Raw genomic sequence first — 22,300 nt, 5'->3', positions numbered from 1 at the left:
CAAATGTATGTGGAACCTTCATGAGAAAAAATTTCTTACCGTGATTGAGCCCATGCAAAACCAGGAAAATAATGTAGAGTAAGTAGAAATGGCTGCAAGTTTTCAACGCAAACCACAGTTGTTCGTGGTTGCTTGGCAAGCTCTGGCCGCTGAGCCTCCGACGAATATTCGCATTTTTGTTTGAACTGCGAGATACCTTTTTGAAAATTTCAGTTGCACGTTTCAGAAATGTTGGCGAAAGTAAATTTACTCGCATCAAATCGATGCAGACAGGTGTTTGGCTTTCAATTGTCTAGAACCTTCTCTACATTTTGTATATGCCGAAATTTCTACAGGAAAAAATTTACTCAAGAATTTGGATCCTGAATGGCTGAGCCTGTAATTCCTCCTCGTGAACAAGATCTGAGGCTTCTCACATTTAAGAGCGAACCTTGTGTCTTTATTTATTTTCTTGTCACACTTGAGAACGTACCTTCCTTCTCTGTTTTTAATCTTTTCCCCTACTTTTTATGAGAGTGGCACTTCGTCTTTTGTTTGTTTTCTTTTTCCGGTTCGCTGATTGATGAAAACTCGCTTTTCCGTAGAGACGAAGAATGTGAATCATGTACAGAAGACCGAGACATATACTTTGAAAGTTGTTCTTAAGCCAGATCAGATGTGGTTGGAAACTTATAGTGCAGGTTTTCTGTACAGACTCGATGTGTCCCCGTGCGAGTATTTCTGCCGGAAATTTGTTTATTAATATTTGTTTCTTTATTTCTGTTGTTGGTCTATGTTTGGCGATTCTGCTTTCGTTGGCAAGAGAGAGAGAGAGAGGTCCTGAAGAGTTGGCATGCTATTGTTTTGACGGCTTCCTTTCTTCACAGGCCTCAGATTCGGGGAGAGAGAGAGAGAAAGGGAGGGAGGGGCACATCTGTCTTGAAGTCTCTAATCTGGATGTATGCTGGGATGTAACTAGGCTGACCCAACGCTTTGGATTTTCGTCCTCCTCCTCCATTCATTCTCTCACTCTCTAGAGAGAGGGGGAGATCTTGGATTCCTCTCTCTCTCTCTCTCTCTCTCTCTTTCTCTCCCTCTCTTTTATAGACTGGAATAGCACCCATCTTGCATTTCTGCTCTGTTGGAAGTCGAGAGATCTTGGGCGCCTCTCACTCTTCTGTAGGAAGGGATAGAGATTCCCATCTTGGATTTCTGCCACTTCGTTGGAGAGAGAGAATGGCGGTTGCATCTCCTCTTTGTACATGGCTAGTTGCAGCATGCATGTCGAGAACGGTTCTGTCCATTACGGAGGATAAAAAACCTCCGAAGCACGGTCTCCCCCACGGTCTCGGCCCAGGGGGGCGGCTAAGCCGGTCTGCTCGGAGGCGGAAGATTGCCTCTCTTATTGATGACTTCTCATGGCGTTCCGGTTTCAGTGAGCCATCCTCTCTCATTAAGACGAGCTTGGCATCTGGTCTCCATGGGCTTAGCTCCTGCTTGACCTTTGAGCCATGCGAAGATTACTACAACTCCAGGGCCTCCACTTTCTTTGGGGACGGTCGTTTCTCTCTCTTTGGTTCCAAGGCGTCTGACGCCCCTGGCCGCCGCGGAAAGAGATCGAATGGCATTGCTGCTGGTGCGTGTCCCTTGTGGGGTTCTCCATTCGCTCCCCTTTTTAGCTATACAACGACTAACGTTCTCACGTTTTAGGCATGAGGACATTTATCTTTCGGATTCAGTAGTTTATTGGCTGGCCTATTTTGCAATTTGTTTTCATTAGGAGATTATTTATGTCATTTAGTGTTGCAACCTAGACTTTGTTCCAAGGATGCTCCATTTTCTTAAGTTCCGGCTTAAATGTTAATCCTTCTTCAGAGAAAATTTGGTAGTCGGACACTGCAGTCTACCCTTTTCTGTATTAATTCTTCTCTTGCTACTTTATTTTTTGTTTGCACAAGGATGATGTAGATTTAAGAAAACGGAAACAATATCCTTTATTGTATTTTACATTGGTTATGTTAGTCCTTTTGGTTAGGGCCGATTGTGTTTTTCCTTCATTCTTGTTAAGTGTGTTTTGTGTATTCTTTGCATAAATTTGATTATTTATGTGTTTTTATCTCTTTACTTTTAAATATTTAAAAGTGTAATCAGCGAGCTATCAACCTTTCTCCTAGGTATTACATCACCCTTCGTTCGTGGTGTTGCTTTTCTTGACGTGCCTTTTACGTGATTGAGATTTTGTTGTGCTTCATTTAGTATTTCAACCTATGCCATAAAACTTGCTGAAGTTGATGAATCTTGCTCACCATATGTCGTTAACTTTGTGCACATCTTGGTGTCTGTCTGATATATTCCTTTATGGTTTTTTGTCAATTATCTGCTTGGCTGTCCTGTAAGATTTTTGTTTCTTACGGATAGTTGTTCATGGATGGTTCTGCATTTCTGAATTGGGTTGTTCTTAATCGGTGCTGCAATTGTTGCAGGAAAGACTGTGGCAGTAGCTGTGCAATCAACGGATGAAGTGTCTGGGGAGAAGAAAGCTGTTAAGCAAAGAAGGGTGGTGGTTACGGGAATGGGTGTAGTAACCTCATTAGGCCATGAACCTGATGTTTTATATAGCAACCTGCTTGAGGGTGTCAGTGGAATAAGTGAAATTGAATCATTTGATTGTGCAGATTTTCCAACGGTAAAATTCCTTCTCACCAGTCTAGTCTGCAAACTCTTGTCTATATCTTAACGTCTTATGTTTGTGCTAACTCTAGCTTGTTCTGCGGTTAAGCTGGTTTTATCTTATCTACCAGTTGGCATGTTATGCAGCGTATTGCAGGGGAAATTAAATCATTTTCAACTGATGGATGGGTTGCACCAAAACTTTCAAAGCGGATGGACAAATTTATGCTTTACATGCTTACTGCTGGCAAGAAGGCACTGATTGATGGAAAGGTGACAGAAGAGGTCATGAAAAAGCTTGATGCTGCAAAATGTGGTGTTCTGATAGGCTCAGGAATTGGTGGAATGAAGGTAAATAGCTGATTCTTATGTTTTCTGATATTTCGACTGTGTGTTTTGAAATTTCATCTTTGGAAATTCTGAGATGGATACTAGTATAGAACCCTTGTGTACATGGCATGAGGTGAGCCATCTTTAGTAAAATGTTACCTACAGCCTTAGTTTGTGTTGACATCAGCAAGTACTCCATGACTTGGACTTGAATATTGTATTAAAAAGGAAGTGAATATGTAAAGTATGTATATGCTCAAAGTCCAAAAACAGTTGATTCTGGCTCTAGGTTTTGGGGAATCAGGTGTTATAAATTGTTGTAACCGGAACTGACATCTATCTCGTGTACTATCATGTTGATGATTAAACAGGTCATTCATGATTCTGTGGCAGCTCTCATGGTTTCATACAAAAGGATGAGTCCATTCTGTGTACCTTTTGCTACAACTAATATGGGATCAGCTATACTTGCAATGGATTTGGTAAGCAGGTTATTTACAACAAAACTCTAAAAGGGACCAGAAGGATTTTAAACATATAATAATATCTATGCAACTAAGATGATTTTGCTTGTTCTCAAACTTCAGGGGTGGATGGGGCCCAATTACTCAATTTCAACTGCCTGTGCCACAAGTAACTATTGCATACTGAATGCAGCTAACCACATTATACGAGGTGAAGCTGTAAGTTTCATGCTTGAAAACCTTCTCTTTGTCTATTCATCTGAATTTATGCTATTTTTTTTATGTTCACTGCTCAAAGGCATAAGCTAATATCTCATTCAAGAACATGTATTAACCTTTTGCAGGATGTAATGTTAGCTGGTGGCTCTGAAGCAGCAGTTATCCCCATTGGTACTCGGTGCCCCTATAAAATTTTTCCATGACCTTTAAGTGCCATGGTTTACCTTTTTTCTCCAGCCATGCCCTTGCCTCTCCTTTATTTTGATCCTGTGCTTAGCTTGCCTGAGCATGCTTCTGTTTTTTGAGCAGGCATTGGAGGGTTCATTGCATGCAGAGCTCTATCTCAAAGAAATAATGAACCCGAAAAAGCATCTCGTCCTTGGGATAGTGTATTAGCTTTACCCTTTCCATGCACTTTTTCATTACTTGAAGCAATAACTTTATTGTTCATATATTGAATCTGTACATCTTTTACTGATCCTGCTTTCCAATATGAAACTCGACACCTATCTATTTTCCTTCATCAGGAAATAATTGAAAAGAATTTTAAGTAGGCATTCTCATTCTTCTGATTCTGAACAGAACCGAGATGGATTTGTTATGGGAGAGGGAGCTGGTGTTTTGCTGCTGGAAGAATTAGAACATGCCAAGGTTCACAGATACATGTTGCCGTTTTTCATATTTTTCTCTGCTTTGAATATGTGTGCATGACCTTTTTGTTTCATTTTTGGAGCCTACAGCAAAGAGGAGCTCACATCTATGCTGAATTTCTCGGTGGAGCCTTTACCTGTGATGCATATCACATGACAGAGCCTCATCCCCAAGGTGTGCGGAGAGAACAATATTTTACTGGTTCAGATGCAAAACATGTCTTGCAGATTCTGTGTACATGGCTTAAATTTAGCTGCTAAATATAACAGGTAGAGGCATCATTCTCTGCATGGAGAGAGCTTTGGTTGAGTCTGGTGTACGGAAGGAAGACGTAAACTACATAAATGCACATGCTACTTCCACACAAGCTGGTGATTTGAAAGAATTCAAAGCTATGATGCAATGTTTCGGTCAGAACCCTGAGGTAATGCAACTATTCTTGTTCTAATTTTATTGTTGAGGCTTTTCAACCTCCTCTTCTAATTCCTGCTTTTAATTCATCCTTTTCTATATGTTTTTCTGCATATTTTGCTTTAGATTTACTGATGTGGATTCAAATGTGTCCTTTTTGCAGTTACGTGTTAATTCTACCAAATCAATGATTGGACACCTGCTGGGAGCTGCGGGGGGAGTAGAAGCTGTTGCTACTGTACAGGTACGTGCCAGCATAAAATAATGATATGCAAACTAAAGAGGTCTCTCTTTATATTTTCTTTTTTATATAAATATAAATAAGTTTGACATTCTTGAGATAGTTTAGTTTTCCCTGTGTGATGAAGGTGAGGCATAGCCTTTTTACCTTGAGGTTATGTATATCGCTGATGCAGTGAGAGTGCCTACTCCATTTCTTTAACTTCATTGGTGACTGATTGTTCTGAAATCCATGGAGATGGCCAGATTAATACCATCTTGTCTGTGGCTGTTAGCACCATAGAAAAGGATACTCATAATGATCCATTTATACAAGTAAACACTCCACTAGCATGGGCTGCATCTAATCGATGGAAGTTTTTTTTCTTCCTAAAATAGTACAATATGGAAAAAAACCTTCTCTGTTGCTTTAGACCTATCTTTGTGATGATTGATGTATCAGTATCACTTATTCTCTATCTAAATGTTATGTATCAAAAACCATGCCCATACTCGTCTACATGGTTTTACTGACATTTTTAAGATGTCATTATTCACCCTGGGTTGGTTATGTATCAAGATGCATTTTCTTGTTTTCTGGGTTTCAGTAACACTTTAGTGCATGCCATAGTATAGGTCTTCAGATGCCTTAAAGTTGTTATTCCAAATAATCATGTAATAATATCTATATCTTACACTTTATTGAAGTTCAATTGGTAATGATGACGCAAAAATTTCTACGACAACCCAAATCTCAGTGGTCTAGAATAGGTGTAAGCTTTGAGTTCAAGTGTTATCAACAAATATTAAGGATAAACAATTACATGACATTTGACACATGGTTTTGGAAAGTCTTGGCATGTAAAACAGCTGTGCCAGAGCTTAGAAGTTTCATCTTCCTACCAACTAGGCAGAATGACTTAAAAAACAACTGGCAATTAAAAAATGGAGACGTGCTATATAAGCACATTCTTTTGGTAGTATCCTTTTATATTAATTTAGACAACAAAAGGGCACACATGAGGTTCCATCTTTGTCATGCTTGTTGATAGAAGTAGTTTCTATAAGATAACCCCGAGTGAGAAATAGGGTGCTTGGAATTTAAAGAAACAAAGCAAAATGGTGATACTTAAGAACTGTATGACTTTTGAGAAAAGATGTGTAAGTGGGATAAACATTAATGCCTGATAGATAGTATGATCATTAAATGGGGATTCGTGGATGCAATCGAACATCAGATTGCAAGGATTATTTTATAGGGGAAGAAGAATTTTGGTGTGAGGAACTTGGAGGGGGAGGAAACTGCATAAGGATTCCTGCTGCAACTCACATTTCTATATTGCTAACTGAGCTTGTCATTCTGGTTACTATGGAGGCTATATGCACACATTCTCATATTTGTCTTTGATCTCAGTTCTCAAAAGGGTAACTCATCTCTAAAATTTACACAATTGCTAGGTGAGGCTGTTTTCTGAATACTACTTACTTGAGACATGAGAGCTCACATTTCTATCTTGTTAACTGAAGTTGTGATTCTGGTTACTATGGAAGCCATACGCACACATTCTCATATTTATCTTTGGTCTCGGTTTCAAAGGGCTCACTCATTTCTAAAATTTACACAGTTGCTAGGTGAGGCTGTTTTCTGAATGTTTACTTGAGACTTGAAAGCAGTGATAGGACGCCACAATTTTCATGAAGTCATGGCATCATTTGGTCATCCTCTTTGAGACTCTTAGCTTAGGAATCTGCCTCTTTTTTTTTTCCTTTTGGATGCACCACAATGAACACCATAGGGGTTTCTCGGATTATAGATTCAGTTTTTTTTTCTCATTGTTGAGTCTGTAAATTCAGTTGCATGTATAAATTGTGTGCTAAATGACTTCTTTACATGTCTAAACTTATGCTTGAGCTTTCCCTAGTGATAAAAAATGAACAATAAAATAAATGGCATTCAGCATTGCTAAATGTGTCAAATAAATGTTATGGAATTTTATGTGTGAAAAATGTAAATATAACAGCAATGAGGAATGGATATTTTGAAAGTTAATAACTTAATAATTTTTATGCTAGCTTAACATGTAAAGAAATTATCAAATATCTATGATGGTATACTATTAATGAAAAGAGACTTGTCCTTTCAACTTTCAAGGGCTTGCTTGATCAAGTTTTGGTATTGTATTATTGAAATAGGAATATGCATTTTGATAAATCAAATTATAGAACTTATCCTTTCAATATGTGTATCTGCTCCACCTTGTCCGATGGACCTGACAATGCCTATTCTATCATGTCACCTGAATGATGTATGCCCCTCCATATGTCGCTCAGCCTGCTTCTAACCAATCTCTAATCTTGGCAACATCTCCACTAACAGTACCTCACTACACCCACTACAACACACTCGTTCAGAGAAAGCAACTGTCTGTTTGCAATTGGAAGACAATAGCCGATGGGGAAAAAATATTGTTGATGGACAACTGACCTGAGTGGTCATCGAACTATAAATGCTTTGCCTTCTTTCAGTAGTTAAACCTGGCCGGTCAAATTTAAGACGTTCAGCAATATATGCAGTTTTTACTTTGTTGTGATAATGATTCAGATAATAGCTAGTAAGGTTTCCAAATTGCAAATTTTGTTTTTATGACAGGCAATTCGGACAGGCTGGATTCATCCAAACATCAACCTGGAAAATCCAGATGCAGGCGTGGTATGTACTACTTTCTATTAAAAAATTATCTTGTGAAATTCGCGCATGACAACCCATTTTCAATCTCAGTCACATGTAGATCAACAGAAGCTTGTTTAGATGCTACTTCAGATGGCTACTCTTAGAATTGCATCGAATATATGTGTTTGTTTTCTTAAAATTTTATTATTGCTGTTTGTACATGGCCTTGTACCTGAACTCAAATTTTTTTCAAAGTGCTTCATACTGGTTCACAACCGCACCAGTGTCCGAACCTGTACATGCACCTATGTGACATACACAATTTAGATGTAATCAGATGGTCTGATGTTATGTTGCAGGATGCCAAGGTGTTGGTTGGCCCCACAAAGGAGAGGCTAGACATCAAGGTGGCGATGTCAAATTCATTCGGCTTTGGTGGACATAACTCTTCAATATTGTTTGCTCCTTATAAATAGGTTTTGGTTGTAATACAAAAAAAGAGAGCGAGGGAGAGGAACGACCATCTCTGGCCTGTACTGGCTGTGATACACTCCAAACATATTGATGTGTGGAAAAAGTTGCATTTTCTGCAGCAAATTTTTTCCACTCCATTTGCTTGAGGAAATCTGAACAGTACAGAAGCAAATTTTTATTGGATTATCACCTGCTGTAATTTTGCTAGGAAGATCAATGTTTTACTACTAATCACAAGTTTCAGCATCTGTTCAACATTTGTAACTTCTGAGGCAAACTTGCTATTAAGCATCCTTGCGGGCTTATTGAAGAGACTGGGAATTACAAAATTACGGCTGTTTCTCTCTGCCGAATGTTAATTATCATCAATTCCATGGTTTCTGATGGTTTTGAAGGTTCCAAGTTCTAGCTCATGGTGAACCTATTTGAGACTAGGGTATTCTCAAGGGCTTGGTATCGCAATTTATGTAAATAGATATCATGTGCTTATTATGAGATTCATTTCATATTACTTGCAATTCAAAAATTCGTCTGTCAGAAAGGTCTTATCTATGCAACATGACTTAAATATGCAGATATTATGTATGTGTTGAGGTCAGCCGCATTTGATGACATACTTGGAAGAGAACGTGAGTATAATGGGGATTAATAACTGCAGCTTTATTGAAGGTTTCCTCGTTTTCGGTTCATGCGGCCTGCCCTTCATAATTCTCGATAGATATTTTCTGCATTTGCCGTTAAACTATTCGAATTATGTCATCTGTGTCTCATTTTCTGTTTTACTAAGATTCCCTCAATATCTTCCTGAAGGTTCTTTTTCGTCCCCTAATACGACAGCAAGAATATGACGACAAAAACTGTAAAAGCTGCATATCCAATTTTTGATATGATTCTTCTGGCAAGATCACAATAAAATCTGTAAAGCTGCAGATCCGAAGTGGGTATCTGTTACGTTTCTCGTAAGGCTTTCCAAAATATGATATCCATGTATCGGCCTACAGAGACTAGTACATGTAGATTGTTTTTCCACTTTCGTGTTTCTGCGTGGTAATAGCATCGTATTACTAGTAATATGCCAAACGGAGAGTATCAGTGTGGGTTAGAATTCTGTGCACAAAATCTGACCCGAATAACACCAAAAACCCCTGCGCCTACCACAGTTGGAAGGCCCCTTGTAAGGCCCTTCTCCATTTCATGGGGTCCTCCAATCAAACCGATTATCTAAACGCGAGTTTAAACCACTTATTAAATGAAAAGAAAAATAAATTGTAAAACTACACTGAAAATCCCAAGTAAAACCCAAAGTTATGAAGATGACGTCCACTTTGACCACACTAATTCCAGAAAAAATATGGGTTGAACTTTGAAATCCAGCCCTTCGCTCATATCTGCAACTCAGTATGGTATCTCCGCGAACCCCTCGACACATGACGTTGACTCAGATTTGCTTATCTGAACCGGGAATCAGCACACTACCGATTGACTTAAAAACTTCACACCGAGAGGCATGGAACCAAGCACTAAATTGAAAGTAGACCTGAACAAAAGACATGCGAACACAAAAAATTTTATGCAGATTACCTGCCTGCAACATTCTAATTTGAGTGTTTTTCCAAAAGAAAAGAACAAGCCTCGAGCTTTATAAAGATCAAATAAATAAGTAATATACATGAAAATGACAAAAAATGCCTTCGACCGATAACAACCTACCAGGTTCCGGCAAGGACAAAAACCAGTCGTATCAACCATGGCTGCTCCGGCAAGGAGAAAAGAACAGTGGCATTAACTAAGACGGGCAACACCCACCGAGACATCCATAACAGATCACCTTTTCTTTCCAGTTTTGCCTTTCTGGCCTTTCTTTTTCTTCGGTCGCAAGGTGGTGCCCTTCAGGGCGCTCGCAAGGCTCTTCCCTTCAAGCTTCTTCGTCAACTTGGTCACACTAGCAAGGCCCCGTCTTGCGGCAGACTTTCTCTCTTCCCGGCGGTTCAGCATTTTACGGTCAAGCGGCCAGTATGCATAAGGTTCAAGTCTGTCTTTCTTCTTCACATCTCCAGCTGCTTTTCTGGTACCATATTCGCTCCCAGTATACGCCCAACCGGAGCTTGACTTCTGCCGTTTCGCTTGAGCTGACTTTGATTTAGATGACTGTCTACTCTTTTGACTTTTGACTTCCATTTCATCATCAGAGCCAGCCTCAGGTTCCTTCTGCTTCCTTGGTTTATCCTCAGTCTGTATCACTAACCGCCCGTCAGCTGTGAACTCTGGCTCATCATCGGATTCTGCTTTACGTTTTCTATTCTTCAAGGATCTAAGAACTGATGTGGTCTTCTGTTGGTCTAGGAGGTCAAGAGGATCATCACTTTCCGATCGATCTAGAGAATCTTGGGGCAACATTTTACCCGATCGACGGGCTCTGCCAGACCTACAAAATTAATCATAGACAACTCATAGGCCGTGCATGTAGACCAATATATGTCGCTGTACATCAGCTAACACTCACCTTGACAATACAGTCTTTGACATGGCTCCAGAAGCAGCCTTGCTACTGCGCCGGCTAGCAGCAGTCCTCCCCATGGTCTCATCATCACTACCATCTCCATCTCCGACGTCGGAAAATATATTAGTGTGACTCCACCTGCTTAGCCTGAAATATTTACTTTCACAAATTCAGTCAAAATGCCCTCATCTAATCACCACGGACATCTATTATAAAAACATAATCAGACCATCATACCTAATTCAATTTTATCAAATACAAGCTAAGACCACATTATGGAAATGACATTCTTCAGGAAATACATTAAAAAGTACGACTTTCTGAGTTAATTTGGACACATGCTAATTGGTGTATAAAAGGTACTTTGAAGTAAATGATCTGGCATAAAGTAGCGATAAATGGTCACCGGATATTGGATATACCCCAGCGGGCCAAGTCTAGCAAAAACCAGACCGTCTGGCAGAACCATTTGGTGGAACCATATAGCCTTGGGCAGGCTTGTCCTCGCATGTGTAGATCATTGATTCAAAAGCTGTGAGCGCAAAATGCAAGAAGCTGTTGCCGTCGTGGACATCAACATCCACAAGGCTAATGACATCAGCCATAGTAGGACGTAAGAAAAGTGTCTAACCTTTCAGTGGTTGCTCTCGAACGGAAAGACTTTGTTCCATCCTCTGACTTAGCTACTTGGCTTCGTTCTTTACGTTCTTTGGTCTGAAAATTTTTCCCAGTCATTTTTTTCAATGATTGTTGATTGAATGATTGATACAAGCAACAGCGACATAAAATCTTATCTAACCTTCCTGATATTGTTAAGAAGCTTCATATGTTCTTCTGGCATCACAGCTCTAACAGCATCTATACCACATTTCCTCACAAGCATCTCCAGGAGGAATTTAACCTGAGAAGTGGAAAAAGAAATGTGATCATTAAATCAGGAAAAGAAGATAAAGCAAGGTTTCAGATTTGAGAATTTTCCAATCACCACATTGCTTGCAACATACGTAAGAATTGGTAGGAAATATGCAAGTTATCACTGCACTTAGCAACTTCAAAATGCAGCACAACCAATAATCCCTGAGGGTATGCATGTCGTGGCAGGGGAGCATCGCATACAGCAAACAGGGCAGAACTCAGTGCATGTATTATATAGTCAGGTGAAACAGCTCCTCATCAATTGAGGTGCCCAGAGGTTGAGGTGGAAACTGGAAACATTCCAAGGAGTTTGGAAGAGAGAGGATGATAAACCCACGTAAATAGCCAAACCTTGACAAAAAATGGTTAACTTCTCATGTTTAATAAGAAAGGAAAAAATGGTGTCATAGATCCTTTAATTTCCCAGAATCTGAAAAAAAGCAATTCATAATCATACTCAGAGTTGCCAAGTGCATCGTTTACAGGTAGATTTCATTGAAATACAGGCCATATTAGCTTATCTTATGCCCCCGTTTTCCTAGGATCCCTTCAATAGGATCTACTATCACCATCAACTTCCTAGAGAAGCATACCTTTCCCAATAACAAATACTTGTTTAATCTATTAGAACAGTTTGATACTTTAAACATCCCTCTCCAGGATAAACAATAAATAACAGTTTTAGTCTTCTAGATCCAGTTTGCTACTTTTTATCTTATTCATCACCTCAAATTTCTGCCAAATTAACAAGATTCACAATGTCAAAGAAATAAAGCACAAACCTTGGCCTTAAAATGGTTCTTAGTGTCATCTTTCCAATTTAACAGACCCTCCACCATGCTTTTCAAGTGCACCTGCAAACCATCAGCTTGTAATTTGGCCACCAGCACCTTCATCAAGCCCAGATCAGCCTGCACACAACATGTAAGTAGTACCGCAACTGCATTTAAGAGTAACGTGAAAGCAGTAAAAGCACATCTGAATATGTACCGAGGAGGACGTACTTTAATTATTTCTCTGTTCTTGCTCTGCAGGAGAAGGAAAACAGATGGTAGCAAGTTTGAAACTGCAGTAACAAGATCAGAGAACTCATATGCCAAGCGAGCCAAGCCTTTTACTGCTGCACTGATCATCTGTGGAGTTTTACCTCCCAGACATCCAACAACCTACAGAAACATAGGAACATCTTGAGGAAATGAATCCACACAGGAAATAATAGGAAAAGAAACTAAGCCAATCTCACAAATCAATACCAAGAAATTTGCAAACGAAATAAGGTGACATGCACAAAATAAAGTAAGATTACAAGACATTATTTTCAAGACACAAGGTAAAACGAAAGTTGCAAAAACAAGAACATGAAAAAAAGCAACAAATATCAAACTCACAAAAGGAGAAAAGATGGAAACACATGCATGAGAACATATATGGTCGTGAAAGAAAATGTGGTTTTATATCATCTTACAACATAATACCAGGTTTACAATAATACAATCCATTCTTTATTACTTGTTGACGCTTAATACAAATGCAAGATTTTTTTTTCCTATTGACTGACAAAGATGGGTTGTGCAGACTCTGAAGTTATGCCAAGATGATGCATCCTAGTCATTGATCTGTTGAATTCACTATGTGGAGAAACTACTGTTCATGTGAAATGCTTGCTGGATCGCCACCCATTCTAAATTGTCTCACTTCTAGGAAGGACAGAACAATGCTATCATGATTCTGGATTCTGAAACCAACTAGAAGTAGGCTTGCACAGCTGGAACTGGCTAACTGCTCAAACAAACAGATCCTTAATGATTTCAAGGTTTGACAGTTTGCAAGACATTTCAAACAGTAATCTCATGCAAAAATTATTTGACAAAATCATAACTGACACTGTAGAAAACCAACACATTTTCTCCAATGAATATGAAACGCATATCATTTTCTTTTAGAACATTTTACTTGTACTCCTGCAGATCTAGCAGGTTTAAAGTAAACCTCACCTCAAACTACAAAGAAACAAAGCAGAACCAAGGAAAGGAACTTCAGGAGCTCAAATACATTATTGAAACATAAATAGCACAACTTCTGACCATGTTGAAGAACTGAAGAAGATTATCCCTTGTGCCTCCATGTTCAGCATCTCCATATGCATGTCCAATTTTCACAAGCAGATCATAAGCCCTATTTCTGGTTTTTTTATTAGTCTGCAGTAGAAACATGAAAATTCTAAAAGTTAACTTTCGGAATAAAAGGAATGTTTTTCACAGATTCATGGACCATGGGAAAATATACGAAACAGCATCAGAGATGCTTAGCAACTACATCAGTAAAACAAAGACAAATTTTAATATGATTCACGACAGGAAAAGAGAAGAGAAGCTGATAAAAAATAGACAAAAGAAATGAGAAAGTGAGGACAATTATGTCCATAAAAGTTCAAAGGAAATGAAGAATGGGCAATGGCCCGATTCTGTTAAAATAGGTTTGACTATAAAAATATTTGGTCGACATATATTCTTACCAAGTAGTCAAACTTACTAATTTATCAACAAAAGACAAATGCTGTAAACTTTTACTTTCTCCAGCCTAAAAAATTGTTGTCAAGTGGTAGCTTATCATACTCTCTTTGAGCAACAGGCAGAAGCATTTCAGTTCTCAGCATTCATGCCAATTATTGGGTAAAAGAAGTTGACCATGCCTGGGTGGCATTGATTTCTAATGAGTGAATATAAAATAAACAATGAGACAATAAGAACAAGAAATATGATTCCAGGCAATTTGGATACATTCTCAAGGAATTACATAAAGCATTGGAACAAGCCAGCACACTCGGCGTAAGGAAAATTTTCTATTTGAACACCCTACTGGCTAGTCCAAGGAGGAAAAAAAGGAACTAGGCAAGCATCGTCAAGGTGCATACAAGGTTACACTTACACATAATTAACTAGCAAAAGAAGAGAGAATACCTCTTTCAAAGACAGTATTATCTCAGTAAGGAAGGAGCCGATAATGTCTCTCCTCTTCTGTTCTGAAGAATCCTGGCGTAAACAAGGTTGTGACATTTAATTCACAAACCTAAGTACACATCCATAGCAGGTATGGTTAAAATAACTCACTACCTTTGAAAAGTGGACGATTAATGAATACAAACTTTCCAGCCGGTGCCGTTTAGCAGAGAAATGACAGTCAGGTAATACTTGTATCATCAGTTTGAGTACCTCATCTGCATTCCTCAAAAGAAACTCCTCCGATTGCTGAAGGGCAAATACAGGCATGGAAAGTTTTTAGTACCTACTATTGTAGTGTTCCTTAAATATAAAATAGTGAATACATACCCGCAAGATCAATGAGAGAACTTTATAAGCCTTCTTTTGTACCAAGCTGCTTTTGTCCTGAAATTTAAGATATATGTCTTCAAAAAGTTATTGAGCTCCTCATTTCAGAAGACAGAGCACTTAAATACCAGTAGCATTTTACATGCAGCAAGATGGTCATCCAACTCTATAAATACAAACTACAGAAAATGAAGCTCTCTCTCTCTCTCTCTCTCTCTCTCACAGAATCACATTATTGATGATATTTGAAAATAACACAATAATGTGGTAAGAAATCATAAATTTATTGCAATATTTTCAAAATGTCATCAATGTCCATTTCTTGCAGAAATATTGAGATCGAAAATATTTTGATATTTTCCCGAGGTTTTTTAAAAACTTCCCTTTTGATGTACTTTAATTTTTTCTTTGTTTGATTTTAACAATTGCTAGAAAATTAGTAAAAGACCAATAGTCACTTTCTGTTTTTTCGTTCTTCTTTAGTTTTTCAAGTTACCAAGAAAAAAATCTGACTAAAACACCAAAAATAAACTCGCCAACCAAAACAACGAGAACTATCTCTGTGACTATGTTCTCTCACACGTGCATCTCATAAAGAATTAGTTTTACGTTTTAACAACCTCTTCATCCATAAGAAAAATCAAGGGGGAATTTTAGTGCAAATCAATCCAACCAATCAACTTAACACATCTACTTTCTTTAGACACAAACACATAGTAATGCTTAGATTTCCCTCAGGTGTTCACAATCCTTAACTATTTGCAGTCAGCAATGTCCAATATGGACTCTAAATGTACATTTGAAGATCTCTTCATCACGATTAACTATGCCATTTTCAGGCACAAAGTCCCCTCAAAAAATTAAAATAAAATAACACCAATCACCTTTTATGGTCAGAAACTCTATTTTGAACACATTATTGTCATATTAAAACTCTAAAGTCCGTTTTGCTCTAAAATGTTGAAATTCACTGTTAAAATAATGTCGACCTGTCAGTATACATGATCAATTCCAATAATCAAGATCACTTTATTGATGATTATGGTAAATAATTTGAAATACAGTTCCCTGCATTTATCAATAACAGTTATTAAATGCTGAATAGATTAGTCATAAGAATCAAGGTTAACTCAAATGGTTTATTATTAACCGACTTTGGCTTTTCTTACGACAAGAGAAAAAGTCCTCAAAATCAACTATGTGAGGAAAAGTTCAAAACATCATTTACAGCATTTACAGGAAAGCCAACATATCTAGATGCCACCAATGTTCACATGGTATTCCTGGGGTTTGGCATGTACAAACTTGAGCAGCAAAGAAATAAAAGGAGGCACAGAACCAGCAGACCTGTAAGGCAGGCTTTATTGCAAGATATAATAAATCAACAGATTCTGCATCCAAAGCAGGTAAAAGAGACGCTCCCAAGTCCAGCAAGCGGGCCCTGCCAATGAAATAGTGCTTTTAGTACTCGGATGTAAGCACATACAGTCAGACTTAATAAGACAGCATGTTGCTCTTAAAATTAAGGAACTTAAGGGAAAAATACTTGCCAAAGATACTTTTCCTTGTGCATAGAAACTGGATTTACTAAAAGATGAAAGTGCCAAAAAAAGAACAACCCTGCTAATCTTCACAGGCACTGGTGATTGTCAAAAGATCATTAGCATAGCAAACTCACCTTGCTAAATCTGCACCATCATTACCAGCTGAATCATCGATTTGCATTGAGCTGGATTCTGTTGATTGGCCCTGTTCACCAGCCTTCTGTGTTACCTTCAGAAGTTTCACCATAGTTGCTTTGAAGAAGCGTTTGACTACCTTCTTGTCTGATATTGAAGCCATTTCACCGATTGTGGACTATGAAAAAATTCAACAAGTTAACAATATAACAAAATTCCATATTTGCATGTATTAAAGTTACTTTTGCATTTTTAATGAATTTCAATGATAAAAGTATGAAAAGTAGTGTTTTGTAAAGGTTCAAAAAGTCACATGGGTACAAGGGGAAACCCAGGGGTACCAGTGTCAGCATGCGGGTACGCAGGCACAAGTACATCTTGCCTTTTGGGTATGGCTTGGATTGGGTCTGGATTAGACCTCATCCAACCCATAAAAGATATGCCTCTAAGCAAGCCGGTTGTCAGTGTGTTCCTGTAACTTGCTGAGAATTTCCTGTTTGGATGCTTATAATGAGCAACTTTAAGGATATAATCTCTTGTTGAATTTCGTGACTTTCTTCAAGAATTTCCTGTTAAATTATATCTTTTTTTATAAACCGGATATACTCCCAACAAGTTTAGCATTTTGTATGCTACTACTGCATTTAGCAGTTATTGTTATTAGTAAGTATTAAATTATGTTTTGAGTTTTTGTGGATTATATGTATGCATATTGTATACCCTGTCATATCCCTTGTACCCACAATTTACAAAAATGGTGTGTCCCAACCCCGTACCTGCACCTACGTGACATAGGTAATGAATTTATTTGCCTGATGTTTGAGTTCCATATCCAATTGTTTCAAATCTAGAATGTTAGAAGCAATTTCAGAGAACATCTACATGAACATATTGCTTAACCTGAAACTAAATATTAGCTTAAATTAGTAAACATCGCAAGGAAAAAGAAGCCCAAATAAGCAGCAGTTGAGGGTGGAGAATACTGCTATAAAGACATAAATACCTGCAACCATCCACCGTCGTCCTCTGGTGATTCCTCAAATATCTTGAACAAGACAGACAAGAAATTCTGGCAGAAGGAGCCCAAAACCTCTAAATTACCAGCAGCAACTTCTGGAGTGTAATGACTTCTAACCCTCTGTGTAGATACACTTATTTCTTGTAACTCACTATCAAGATGGTTAATATTTCCAGATGCTGCTGCCTTGTTCTGTTGGATAAGTATCTAACAATGACATAACAAGAAGCAAATTATGGATAAGTTCACATTCAATATTTAAACAAAACAAACAAACAACGAAACAGACACATCCAGAATAGTTCTCCCAGAATAACAACCTGCAAGCTCGAGCATATTAATCCACGCAATTCAGGTTCCCTATTAAGTGCCTCTAGCAATGGCTTTGCAAGGCTTCCAAAGCTATGAGCAGTATCCATTGGATAGTTGCAAAAGCTGGGCAGTAATGACCAAAAGGAGTACACCAATCCTGCCATGTTCCTCGATGAAACAACCCGTCCATCTTTCTCCAGCTATGGAAGGGAAGGTACTTAGTTGAAACTTAAACAACCATCACTAAAATGAAAATAAGCTCACAGTCTGTATCAGGCAAGCTTCATACCATTTCAGACTTTTGCTTCAGTGTTAAAGCTGAATTCAAGATCGTATGAATATAGAAGCTCAATCGACCACCAACAGTGTGTTGCTTCAGTATAGGGAGCAACCATACATCAACTTGAGATGGATCTTCTGCATTGAACTTAAGCGGAAGAATGCTTAAGAAATTCTCAGGTCCCATCGCACGAAGAGCTGATCCCAAACATTTGTGTAGCTGCACAAATAACAGATATTAAAATAATTGCACTGAAGAAAATTACTGAACAACTAAATCAACCAAAAAAACATAAGACGTCATTTCCAAACCACCAGCAGATAAAATGCAGGACATTGAAAATGGGAAATTATTCTCATGTCCCCAGGCCCCACTATATTCAGCTAAGTCACATGGATACGGGTTTGGCAATTTTAGAAAATTTAGGTACGGGGGTATGGCAGAGTGTATTTGTACATATACACATTGTATATATAATAATCCACAAAAATTCTCAAAATTAAAGAAAAATGAGAGGGAAATATAGAATCTTGGTGGAAGGGAAATAAGAAGGAAGGGAAAATCATAACTAAAGAACAAATTAAGTTTGAAAATATAAATTTTTAAGTTTTAAAATACAGCTGTACCCAGCCGTACCTGTGTCTCCGTACCCACATATCGACACGGGTACTTGGGCAGGTCACACATACCCGTGTGACAGGTTTTCAGCCACATAGGCTTCAGAAATAGCTAGCAAGTGAATCTTGTCCAACAAACTTCACTTTCATAAAAATGACATAAGGCCAGCTGAACAAAATGCAAAAACACCAGATCAATCAAGTTTGTTTCTGAGAGAAGTTTGCCTCTTTTCTATTAGAAAGAACTTCATCAGGTAGCTTTTCGATATCGGCGAGGCTTTTCACAATCCCCTCCATTAAATATAATGATGATTCCCCTGCATTGACAATAAATATTATGGCTAAAGTGTCAACTAAAGATGGATAAACTTTCACTGATATGCTAAATTGCATATAACTAGCAAAATTAGACAGAAGGGGCATCTAGTTCATAATTTAGTAGATATATCCCACAAGAAACCAACACATTCCTGAAAATGACGTCTTCATTAGGGAAACAAAACATCATACAACAGTAGACTGATTAAGCCATAATACCATTTAGGAAACAGAAAATCATTTCATGAGTAGATTTTTATAAAAGAGGAATAGAAACACTTGAAGCTCATTTCAGCAACTATTTGTTTTGTTTGAAGTTGATCATGCGTGTGAAGGCATAAATCTTCATAACATATCGTGTGCGAAAGAAACAAAAAAATTATATTGGCACTATGCAAGAAATGAAAAGCACACACCAGCAAAGTGAGCCCTACCTAATTTATCAAACATTACTGAAAGAATCTGAAGTGACAAGTCCCAGACTGCAATGTACTGATAACCAATGAAACCCTCAAGAGATGCACATATTTTCTCTATAGTAGTAGGAGCAGACTTCCTTGTGCCACCGTTCATATCCATCTGTAGCTGACCAACACCCTGCTTGATCAAGACTTCATCGACACATGTTTCAATGAGATCCTTTAGGGCATCCACGGCTGCGAAGACAGCCTCTGCATGCTTACAGGCCAATACTTCTGTGACAATGAAAAACAATATTTAAAAAATATAATCGAGTTTTTTTCTTTTCTTCAAAATATATTCAAATTCATGCCAGCAAGTGAAAGACCAGAAAGTTGAGCAAACAAAAGACGATAATAATCTGGAAGGATTCTCGGATAGTAGACAGAAAATAACAAACAGACCTCCAAGTGCGTTGAATATGGTTGGCAGCTTCACCACACAAACATCTCTATTAAGAGAATATACTTTCTTTGTGACAACATGAATAACACGCGATCTGAATATTATATCTTCCGCTGATTTCCCTTCAGCAGAAACAGACAAAGCCAAGGAGCATAAAAGATCTTGCAGCACTTCAGCAACAACCTCTGAAGTTGGACTCGTGCATATTGCATACAAAATATTCATAATATTTCTGGTAACAATTGGTTGCCCTAGTTCAATAAGAGTCTTGAAGTACTTAACGATATTAGATGAAGCTTTTGATGACATTAGGGGAACGCAATCTTTGAGAGCATTTAATATATACAGAACTTCCACAGCTCCTTTGGTCCCATCGGGTGCAGTTGTACCACTTGACTTTGAACCACTTGCAAGCAGAAGAGACCTTTCAAAAATGTTTGCAATTCCTTCGCTTGCAGGGGCGATCATGGTTGAACCATGAAAGCCGTGTAAACAATTTCGAAGGGACACATGGGCCTGCCTTCTGACCTGTTACGCAACAGAAACAGCAATATCTAAATCAAATTATTAATCTCCTCCCATAAGTAACAAAAAAAGACCCACTACATAAGAACAAGAGAAAAATAGAGCTGCAAAAGCCAACTACAGGTTTATAAAACCAAATCCATCATTCCCCTCACACACCCACATACAAGATTCGACAAACGACCGTTTTATGGTGTTGATATACATGCACCGCTGAAATTCAGATAAAATCCAAAACGCTTACAAGAGACAATCAGAGGACACTATGATAGAAGATCCTTACATTCTTAAACTGACACTATAATTACTCGGTAAAAGAAGCACCAAGACAAGCGGAAAAAGTTACAAATTTCAAAAAGAAAATTCCGCTAGACAAATGCCGATAAACAAGAAAGAGAAATTCGCATGCATTACCAAAGTTTGATCGTGTAATACAATTAAGCACAAATTTAAATTTAAAAAACAATAAGTATCATTTTTTCCCCTGACGTGGGACACCGTCGGGAATAAGTCACGTCGGTTCTTACCTCAGCAATTACTGCTCAGGAGCATTAAAACAGAACAAAGACAGATTCACAAAACTAGTTTTCCAAATTAAAAAAGCACGAGAGGTATACAATTCAGTTGTAAAACGATCCAATAAGTGGAGTGACGAACTCACCTTAGGCCTTTGATCGGTTACATGAGTGAGCAGGAAGCCATAAGGCCGAGCCATACCCGCCCAATCAACTTTATCGGCAGCCACCAGGAGCTGGGAGACGCACTTCAGCCCGGCCTTCACAGCCGCCGGCGACTGCAAGCTGGAGCCCAGTACCCTAACCACAACCTCAGCAACAGAGAGCCCCTTGCTCTTGAGGACAGCTGGTGAAATCCTAGAGATGGAGACTGATAGAAGGTTGAGGAGCGCGGCGATCGCCGGGTCGCCTGACTGGAGGGTCGACGGACCGCCTGCTAGCCGCTCGAGGGAGGAGACGGCGGCGCCAAAGTAGGAGATAGGAGAAAGGGGCAGCTTTTGCTCTCGGAGCTCCTGGGATATGGCTCCAGCGACTGCGCAGAGGTGCTGATGGTCCTCCTGGGAGGAGTTTTTGTACCTCGTCATGATCGACTCGCAGAGGTCGCAGGAGGCGTCCCCAGAGAGGCAGAACCCATCGTCCTCGTAGGCATCCATGGCGTTGAGGTCCATGAATTTTTTTTTTCTCCTCTCTCTGGCGGAGAGAAGGATTAGGGTTTTCGGCGGGTTCAGGCTTTTTGGGCTGCAACTGCAACGGTAGCGGAGGGAAGAAACGAACCCGCGCCTTCTTTTAAGCGGCCCCGCTTCTTTTTTGCCACGACCCTTGTGGGTCCCCTTCCCGCTGGGAAAATGTTTCCCAGGAAAATCATTGATCGACTCTCAAGAGTAGACCCATTATTACATGCTCTTCTTGTCATATCGAGGAAGAAAATTTGCAATCAACGGATCCTAAGGCGAGAGCGTCGTATTTCATATGTGAAAATTATGGAATCTCATAACAAACACACTGATTTCGTCGTGAGACGTATTAGTGCTTAAGGGCTAATTGAGCTCGACCTGTTTAGAATGTGACATGCTTTGTACCTTAAATGACAAATATATCAGAATCAGCGTGCATTTATACTTTACTTGTTGACACATCTTTTTCAATTATAACATTTGAAACGACAAGATCTTCTGCAAATACATAAAGTTGGTTGTTCTTATGGGAGAAATATATGTACAAAGAACTACCGTTCTTATTGTGTATAAGGCCGCCCATCAGCCCACGCAGACCTAAGCTTTGACAAAGCTAGACTGGCTTGAAGTCCTTGTAGGCAGCTCAAGCCCAACCTGCTTAGTTAT

General features: G+C 38.8%; 2 protein-coding genes across 3 annotated transcripts; one reads left to right on the top strand and one right to left on the bottom strand.

The window, feature by feature from the left end:
* Positions 1–657: 657 nt before the first annotated feature.
* On the top strand, positions 658–8,614 carry LOC116264262 (3-oxoacyl-[acyl-carrier-protein] synthase II, chloroplastic-like). Its single transcript, XM_031644398.2, has 13 exons — positions 658–1,615; positions 2,463–2,665; positions 2,797–3,000; positions 3,351–3,461; positions 3,567–3,662; positions 3,788–3,833; positions 3,972–4,051; positions 4,245–4,313; positions 4,403–4,487; positions 4,583–4,737; positions 4,888–4,968; positions 7,594–7,653; positions 7,974–8,614. The coding sequence occupies exons 1-13, from the start codon at positions 1,216–1,218 to the stop codon at positions 8,088–8,090; spliced, it is 1,707 nt and encodes a 568-aa protein (XP_031500258.1). The 5' UTR covers positions 658–1,215; the 3' UTR covers positions 8,091–8,614.
* A 978-nt stretch (positions 8,615–9,592) lies between these two features.
* LOC116264144 (uncharacterized) lies at positions 9,593–21,728 on the bottom strand. Of its 2 annotated transcripts, none has more exons than XM_031644183.2 (19): positions 21,107–21,728; positions 19,920–20,448; positions 19,491–19,751; positions 18,964–19,055; positions 18,131–18,340; positions 17,850–18,041; positions 17,515–17,736; positions 16,511–16,689; positions 16,180–16,273; positions 14,833–14,889; positions 14,617–14,751; positions 14,464–14,535; positions 13,588–13,701; positions 12,508–12,669; positions 12,286–12,414; positions 11,388–11,489; positions 11,220–11,302; positions 10,592–10,735; positions 9,593–10,513 (listed from the first exon to the last, which is right to left on the bottom strand). In XM_031644183.2, the coding sequence occupies exons 1-19, from the start codon at positions 21,626–21,628 to the stop codon at positions 9,913–9,915; spliced, it is 3,900 nt and encodes a 1,299-aa protein (XP_031500043.1). In that variant the 5' UTR covers positions 21,629–21,728; the 3' UTR covers positions 9,593–9,912. The 2 variants fall into 2 exon arrangements, with proteins under 2 accessions (XP_031500043.1, XP_031500044.1); XM_031644184.2 differs by having other exon boundaries at positions 19,920–20,474; positions 21,107–21,244.
* Positions 21,729–22,300: the final 572 nt, after the last annotated feature.

Source organism: Nymphaea colorata, chromosome 11, assembly GCF_008831285.2.
Source record: "Nymphaea colorata isolate Beijing-Zhang1983 chromosome 11, ASM883128v2, whole genome shotgun sequence".
Lineage (NCBI taxonomy): Eukaryota > Viridiplantae > Streptophyta > Magnoliopsida > Nymphaeales > Nymphaeaceae > Nymphaea > Nymphaea colorata.
The sequence above is the reverse complement of the archived record's forward strand: the minus strand, read 5'-3'. Positions and strand labels throughout refer to the sequence as shown.

Excerpts from the sequence above, each read along its gene's own strand:
- LOC116264144 (XM_031644183.2), bottom strand. The coding sequence starts at position 21,628 with ATGGACCTCAACGCCATGGATGCCTACGAGGACGATGGGTTCTGCCTC. Across the intron at positions 14,890-16,179 it reads CAATAAAGCCTGCCTTACAG|GACAAAAGCAGCTTGGTACA; the intron begins GTCTGCTGGTTC and ends CTTAAATTTCAG. Across the intron at positions 14,536-14,616 it reads TAATCGTCCACTTTTCAAAG|GATTCTTCAGAACAGAAGAG; the intron begins GTAGTGAGTTAT and ends TGTTTACGCCAG.
- LOC116264262 (XM_031644398.2), top strand. The coding sequence starts at position 1,216 with ATGGCGGTTGCATCTCCTCTTTGTACATGGCTAGTTGCAGCATGCATG. Across the intron at positions 3,001-3,350 it reads CAGGAATTGGTGGAATGAAG|GTCATTCATGATTCTGTGGC; the intron begins GTAAATAGCTGA and ends ATGATTAAACAG. Across the intron at positions 3,462-3,566 it reads CTATACTTGCAATGGATTTG|GGGTGGATGGGGCCCAATTA; the intron begins GTAAGCAGGTTA and ends CTCAAACTTCAG.